Below are 7,955 nucleotides of genomic sequence, written 5' to 3'. Positions count from 1 at the left end.
TCCATGTAAACATGTAAGAGGTAAAGTCTCCATCTTTCTTTAAGGCTGCATAATATTCCATGGTATACATATACCACAATTTATTGATCCATTCATGGATCGATGGGCACTTGGGCCTTCCCTTATTAAAAACAGAAATTAATTCAGAAGTATGCGCTACTGAGGGACAGGTGAGCAGAGTGAACTATGCTCAACTGATCCAAATCAAGTTAAAAAATCCCAATGTTTACCCCAATCAAAAACAATATCCTCTAAAAATAGGCTAACACTAATAATACAGAATCTAATGTGAAATATCCAATTGAAGATTGGCAAATAGATTTTACTTGTCTCCCTAAGATACATGGTATACAATATTTGCTAGTAATTATGAATACTTTTACTAATTAGATTGAAATGTTCCCTTGCAGGACAAAAAAGCCCCAAAAGTTGTAGAGGCATTAGTGCATGAGATTATTCCCAAGTTTAGACTCCCTCAGAGTTTGCAAAGTGATAATGGGCCAGCCTTCAAAGCAGCCTTACACAGAGAGTATCTAAATACTTAGACATGAAATATCAGCTACATTGTTCTTGAAGGCCCCAGTCCTCTGGGAAAGTAAAAAAAAAAAAAAAGTGATAAAATCAAAGGCAATTACAAAAACTAACTCAAAAGATGCATCTCCCTTGGATTAAATTACTTTCCATTGTGCTCCTTAGAATAAAAAATTTACCTCAGAAACTTGTTTGTAGCCCATTTAAGTTATTATGTAGAAGGCCTTTTTTAACTAATGATTTATTAGATCAAGAAACCACAGACTTAATAAAACATTACTTCTTTAAATTTCAACAAATCTTTAAACATCTCCCCAATACATCTTCACAGTCAAGACTAAAAAAACTTTTTTCTCCTAAAGATTTATTTATGATCAAAATTCTTCCCTCGAATTCACCTTCCCTAACCCCAGCTTGGGAAGGTCCCCTTCCTATTATCTTGTCCTCTTCTACAGCTGTTAAAGGTTTGGGAATAGATTCCTGGATACATCATTCATGAGTAAAATCCTGGAGAACCCACACCCTCCCACCTCTATGGAAATAGACCTTAAAGAGAATCAATGACAGTCCACCTACACTTGTGGGCCTGAAAATTTTTGAAGTTATTATTTAAAAGACAAAATGTTAATATAGTTTTAATATCACTGACTTTATTATTTACAACCTATAAATAACAGGCATAGGATAGGTTCTTGTCTTATAGTCATATAAATGGTTGTTCCCATTTTAGTTAGTATGTCCCTAACTAACACCACGACACTGTAATCAACCCCCTCCTCTCACTCTTCTACCTTTGCCTTTCAATGTGCAATTCAAATTTGTGTCTTCTAAAAATGATGTCATCAAGCCACAAACAATAAAGATGGTTCCAGTCCAAGACCTAATGCTATTGTAGCCCCCTAGATCACCCTCTCTTCGGAAAAATCCTAACTGCCCCTCTTCTATCATCACCCACTTCAGCAGGAAGCAGTTAGATTGAGTTTTGCCCTTTTTCCCTAACAGCAGTTAAAGTTTCTACTCAGAAAGGGAGAATTGATACAGGGTCGGTGGCTCCCCAGCCAGCGCAGCCGGAGCTGAGAGAAAGGCCTACCTTCTCCATTCTGGGGATGTTGGTGCATGGCAGCCAGCAAAAGAACCAGCAGGTTGGAGGGTAGGCAGGAGCTGTAGGGGGCTCCAGCGGCCAAAGGAGTCCAACAACTTTTGGGGGGACACATCCAAGTTGCCAGCTCAGGGAGCGCAGTGGTAGCTCTGCCCCAGCCTCTGTCTCCCTCCCCTTGCACTTGCAGCTGAACAGGGAACTCCCTATTTCCCAGGTCTGGTCAATTTCGTGTAAATTCCCTCCTAGGCCTGGGAACAGAAGGGATTGTATCCATTCTTTTCTTGGGCTATATATACCCCTATACAAAGGACCCAGGGGCAGATTTTTTCTGACTTGGATTTTTCCCACTGCCAGGAAGTTCTGGTGCTTTTTCTTTGTATTCCTTTCTGTAAAATAAATCCTGTCTTACCACTGATCCGTGGTCCATGGGTTCATTCTCTGAATCTCTGAGACCAAGGACCTACTGGAGAAGAAATTCTGGTAACACCAGGACCTGTTGGGAGTATTTTAGGTGTCCAGCTTCATCCTGTCCCTAAGCAGACAGCTCTTGGCCATAAATGGATGTTTACCATCTTGTGGAATAAGGTGCAGAGACTGAGGTACTTCTGTTGTCTCAGGTCTCCCAGGAGCAGAGAACCTGCTCACTTGAACTTGCTGTGTCTTCGGAAGCAGAAGGTCAAGAGTTGAGTTCTTTCTCACGCCACTTAGCCCTCTGTGTTTCTCCCAAAAGTCTGTTCCCACAAATCTAATTGGTCTCTTCTAGATCTCCAGCCTGATTATTCTTTCAGACTTTGTTCTGCTCTCATAATTCAGGCATCCTGTTTTATGTCCTTCTCTCCGCCGATTATTCCAGCTACAGCTCGGGATGCAAGAATCAATATCCACAAATCAATAGCCTTCGTTTACGCCAACAACAGTCAAGCTGAGAATCAAATCCAAGACACAGCCCCCTTCACAGTGGCCAATGATTCTGGATGAGCCTGGGTGCTGCCGGTGTTCTCATGCATTCCTCTTCCTGCCCCAGCTACTCTCTTTGTCTGCTCAGTTTGCCCTTTTCAAGACACAACTAGAATTGGTTATTCTTTAGGTCTGCCTCACAAAACCTTCCTGAATCTCTAGACACCATAGCAGCCATGAAGAAAATGGGGTCATTTGTTAAAATGCCCACCAAGGCTCAGGGGTCCTCACACAGCCCTTTGCTGTCTGCTCTCTGGTTCTGTCCCCCATGCCGGCTTCGTCCCCTGGTGCCCTGTCCCCTCCCTCTGCTCTATTTCTACCTTCTCACATGTGCTTTCCTGAAATCACGTAGACCTAAGGTGACTGCAGTTGCCTTGGAAGCCATTTGATGCAGGGACATGAGTACACAACAGACCCATAATCTCCGTCTTTCCACAGGAGACCTCGCTTGTCTTGCCCCATGTCACATGACCCAGAGCCAAGAGATGCTTCATTCCATCCTCCCCGACTGGCATGCTTGTCCACCACCCCAGAGCCGCCCTCAGGACCGCAGCATCTTGTTTCCTCCTTCACTCCTTTAATCTGCGCTCTCCTCCAGGACTAAGATTTCTAGACTTCCTTTCACCATTTCTCTCCAGCACACACACACTCCCTATATAAATGGTGGGACTGGGGGAGAAATCCTCCTCTGCTGAATTTAATTGCATCATTTTACCTTTATACTTTTCTTGAATGTTCTCAACAATCTGGATTTACTTAAGAAAGACAGGGCGTGGGGAGGACCACCCCTGTCTCCCTGGAGTCCTAGAGCAGTTGTCTGCCCCACTCTGCCCCACCAAGGCCCATGTGTGTATCCGGCACAAGTGCCAATCCACTGGGTCCCCTGGAGGATCTCAGGCCTTGTTTGAGCTCCCTTTTCCGTTGGCAGGTGGCACACCCGCAGCATGCTGCCCAGCTCTCACTACCTAGGGGGGCTGCAGGGTTGGGGTGGGAGAAGACCTGGTGGGAAGGCAGAGAGTTTCTACGTTGGTGAGCCCTTCTGAAGAAAGAGCTGGATTTAGGCCACCACTTTGGAGGACACCTTGGCAGCTTCTGCTGAAACTGAAGATGCTCGTCCTACCACCTAGTAGAGGAACTCTCCCACACGTGTACAGAGAGACCTGTACAAGGCAGTGCCAACCATCACTGAAGCCAACATGCTGGTGAAAGATGGGAAATTTTCTAAACGTCTATTGATAGTAAAATGGAGAAAATAAATCTTAGCTTATTAATACGATGCAATGATACAGCCAGCAAAAGAAACGAATGAGCTCTGAGTTTCAGTGAGGGGTAGATATGGAAGATGATTTGGGGTGGAAAATAGCTAATTACAGAATGACTTGTACTGCCTGGTATTTATGGACATTTGGAAAAAACACAAAGGACTACTAAACAGCGTTTACGGACTCAAGAAGGGGCCTTAGATTTAATGTTGAAAATATATATCAATATGTAACCAATTTTAAGAAAAGAAAACATATAAACCCTAAGGAACAAAACGAAAACCCTCAGTTGCTGAACTGCCTGCTCCTCGTCTTAGGCTGGGCACAGGAGAACTCATCCAGTTCTGTTTCATCGTTCCTCCGTTTGCGCCCTCCTCCCCCAAAGGGTCTCCCTAGGCTGGCACCCCTACTCTTCTGTGAAGCTGACATTGGCCATACCCGAGTTCCCTTTCTCTCTCTCTGCAGCCCTTTTCCTCCTCCACCACCCTGACAGGGAGGCCCCCCAGGCCTGCAGTCTCTGCAGCCCTCTGCCAAAGGTTCTGCGCACAGCGGAGGAGGAGAAATAGAAAATCAAGGGGTCAATGCAAGCGTTGAGGGCGCTGAGCAACACGGCGCACGCTCGCCAATTCTGACTCCTCCCCTGGAAGAAGCCCACTAGGTGAGACACGTTGTAGGGCGCGAAACAGACCAGGAAGTTGAAGAGGGTCACAGCAGCCAGCCCCACGGCCCTCCAGCGCTTCTGGGCCCGCACGTTTGGCTGGGAGAGCATGATCCGCACGAAGCGCCAGTAGCAGAAGGTGGTGACGGCCATGGGGATGAGGAAGAGCACCAGGCACAGCTCCAGCCGCACGGGCAGCAGCACGTCCAGCTGCGCGTGGGTGAAGTCCTCGTAGCAGGTAGAGAGCCCTTCGCCACCTCCTGCCGTCGTCCTGTTGACTGGTAAGTACTGGACGATGATGACAATGCTACAGTGTCCGAAGGACAAGATACCGGAGACCAGGGCCGCGATCACGCCGTACAGAGGCCGGCGAGAGAGGCGGTACTGCGCAGGGAAAGCCACGCTGCGGTAGCGCTCCACGCTGATGCCGGCCAGGAGACACGTGCTGCAGTAGATGCCGCTGTAGAAGCCGAAGCCGGTCAGTGCACACAGGACGTCCCCCAGGGGCCAGGAGAAGTCGTGGGCGGCCTCGATCATCTTGAAGGGCAGCTGCAGCAGCAGGAGGAGGTCCGCCAGCGTCAGGCTGAGCAGCAGAACGTGCACGGGCGCGGGTTGGGGCTGGCGGACGCGCCCCACAAAGGCCCGCAGGGCCAGGAGGTTGGCTGGGAGACCAATGAGAAAAGAGAGGATGTAAACCAAGAGAATCCCTGTGTTTCGGGAATTTGGGGCCATCCTTCCTGAAAAGAGAAAACAGGGTCAGAATGCTCTCCAACCTGGGTTTCCCAGTCTCCGAGCTGAACCCATCCTCAGCGTGTGGAGGGCGCTCCCTGCCTCGCCCAGTCCTTACGACTGGGTGCAGTTTGCTCCCTGCGTGTTGGGAGACAGAGGCCACCGTGCTTCTCCACCACACCGCGTCTTTAGCACTCTCCTCTATCTCTTCCCTAAGAGAGACAGGGCTGGGGAGACTGGGAGGCGGGGAGGCGGCCTAAAGAGCTTTTGATGTCTAAGAAGCTCCCACAGGAAAGGTCTGAGGTGTTCTAGTCCCCACTAGAAAGACCACTTGAAGAGGGCAGTAACCCTATGTACAGTCTTGTTCACCGCTGTGTCCCTGGCAGCTAGAGGGGGGACCAGCACACACGGTAGAACCTCCTCACGTTGACCTGATCTTCACAGACGGGGCATGCACCCAGTACTGTCAGTACTGTAAGCCCATGTACTACAGAGTTCCTATGTTGACTATTACACATGTTGACCAGTTTGTCAGGGTCCTTTGGGTGGGCAGCTCAGAGGTTCTGCTGTCTCTCTCAATAAGTGAGTGTCCCTGTGAACCGAGAAGCAAGCAGCCTAGAGGGGGTGCCCTGAGACATCTCTGAGGGTCCCCAGAGTCTACTCAAAGTCCAAATTCTACCCAGCCCGATTGTGACCTTTTTCTCTCATTCTCTTTGCCTCCTTTCTTTTCTCTCTCCAAAATCATAGGGTTTGAACACACGATTCTCCGCTGGACCCCTGAAAATGGGAGTTTGCTTCAGCCTGAAGGAAAAGCAGGATAAGCCCAGATGTCCAGATGCTCATGCTGAGCCTGTCAGAGAAGACCTGTAGGCCTGGGTAGGGCAGCGGAGGGGCCTGGGTGAGTCACCAGATCCCAGGCCCAGCCACACTTCAGATCAGTCATCTGACTCTGGGAAAATTCCTCTGTCCCCGTGGTTCTCAGCCTTCCTAATGCTGTGGCCCTTTAATACAGTTCCTATGGGTTGCGACCCACAGGTTGAGAACTGCTGCTGTAACCACTCTCAGCATCGTCTTAATTCCCTCTGAGCCATGTGTAATCAATGATTTCACCAGAATTACCACAGTCCTCAGTAGGCCACCTGCACATTCACCCCTTCTCTCCCCTAAAGAAAGCATATGTGTGCGAGATTTATGTAAATCAAGAGTAACCTTTCATGCCTGTAATCCTAGCCCTCTGGGAGGCCAAGGCAGGTGGATCATTTGAGCTCAGGAGTTCCAGACCAGTTTGCATAAGAGCAAAACTGTGTCTCTGCTTAAGATAGAAAAACTAGCTAGGTGTCGTGGCAGGTGCCTGTGGTCCCAGCTACTCAGGAGGCTGAGGCAAGAAGATCTTTTGCGCCCAAGAGTTTGAGGTTGCTGTGAGCTATGATGTAATAGCACTCTACCTAGGGCAACAGAGTGAGACTGTCTCAAAAACAAAAGAACTTTATCTGTCCAAAATACAAATTGTCCTCAGTGGCTGGGCGTGGTGGCTCACACCTGCAATCTTAGCACTCTGGGAGGCCGAGGTGGGTGTATTGCTTGAGCTCAAGAGTTCAAGACCAGCCTCAGCAAGGGCAAGACCCCATCTCCACTAAAAAAAAAGAAAAAAAGCTGAGTGTTGTGGCAAGTGCCTATAGTCCTAGCTACTTGGGAGGCTGAGGAAAGAGGATCTGTTGAGCCCAAGAGATTGAGGTTGCTGTGAGCTAGGATGAGGCCATGACTACTCAGGGTGCCAGAGGGAGACTCCCTCTCAAAAAAAAAAAAAAAAAACCCAATAATCTTAAATAACCTCAAGCTGATCATTAAAAGGTAGACATTTCAAATAAAACTAGAGGCCTTAATGGTCACTGATTACACATTATTGCATTATTTCATTCTGTGTTGAGAATCTTAGAGGGAGGGGAACAGATGGTCAGGAAATCCCTGCCTCCTGCCCACTTCTCTTACCGTCAGGCTCACCATCTCCCCCACTGACTTGTCCTGGCCTGTTTCCCATCTCTGTGACCTCTTCCCTCTCCTCTTTGGAGAGCAGACCCCAAACTCTGCTCCCTCTCCACATACATTCCTTCCATCCCCTCTTTTTTTCCTAAAACAGCCTCTTCCCTCAGCACAAGCAAAGGCCCTTGCCTTTTCCTGGAGGCAGAAGGATGTCTTTCCAAAGATGTGTGCTCTCAGTAGCAGGTGGAACCTCGTCTGACTAGACCACCTTTTACTTTTCCACAAACAGGCTTTTATAGCTGGAGGAATCATGTGGTCAAATAGAGGAAGGTCAACAGTTGAACTCTTTCCAAAGCACCTTGACCCTCTGGGTCCCCCACCAAATTCTATTCTCAACAAACTTTTCTCCCAGAATCCAAATCCAGCAACTCTTTTTTTGGCTCCCTCCCTCCCCCTCTCCCTCCCTCCGTATTCCAAGAGGCTGCTTTCTGTCTCCTTTCTGCAAGCAACTGTTCCACACGTGTGTGCTTGCACTGCCACTTCTCGTCTCCCCCTCCCGTCCTGCACCTGCTCCTCCCATCTTTTGTCCTGCACCTGCTCCTCCCGTCTTTTCTCTCAAGGCCCCTGACCTGGTCAGTTTCCTCTTTTTCTCTGGAGCCCTCACTCGCTTGACCTCCTCTGGCCCATCAGCTCCCCGCTTACAGATGTTCTTATCACACACTCAGACCTTCCTGAATCG

At 48.5% G+C, this 7,955-nt stretch overlaps 1 protein-coding gene across 1 annotated transcript; it reads right to left on the bottom strand.

Annotated features, from left to right (window-relative positions):
• Positions 1-4,255: 4,255 nt before the first annotated feature.
• LOC105887608 (free fatty acid receptor 2-like) lies at positions 4,256-5,239 on the bottom strand. The gene has a single exon (XM_012809080.1). It carries the CDS (start codon positions 5,237-5,239, stop codon positions 4,256-4,258), a length of 984 nt encoding a protein of 327 aa, XP_012664534.1.
• Between the last annotated feature and the right edge of the window lie 2,716 nt (positions 5,240-7,955).

Source organism: Otolemur garnettii, unplaced genomic scaffold, assembly GCF_000181295.1.
Source record: "Otolemur garnettii isolate 467f Iridium unplaced genomic scaffold, OtoGar3 scaffold00100, whole genome shotgun sequence".
Lineage (NCBI taxonomy): Eukaryota > Metazoa > Chordata > Mammalia > Primates > Galagidae > Otolemur > Otolemur garnettii.
Note: the sequence above shows the minus strand (reverse complement) of the source record. Positions and strands in the feature narration are given on the sequence as shown.

Excerpts from the sequence above, each read along its gene's own strand:
- LOC105887608 (XM_012809080.1), bottom strand. The coding sequence starts at position 5,239 with ATGGCCCCAAATTCCCGAAACACAGGGATTCTCTTGGTTTACATCCTC.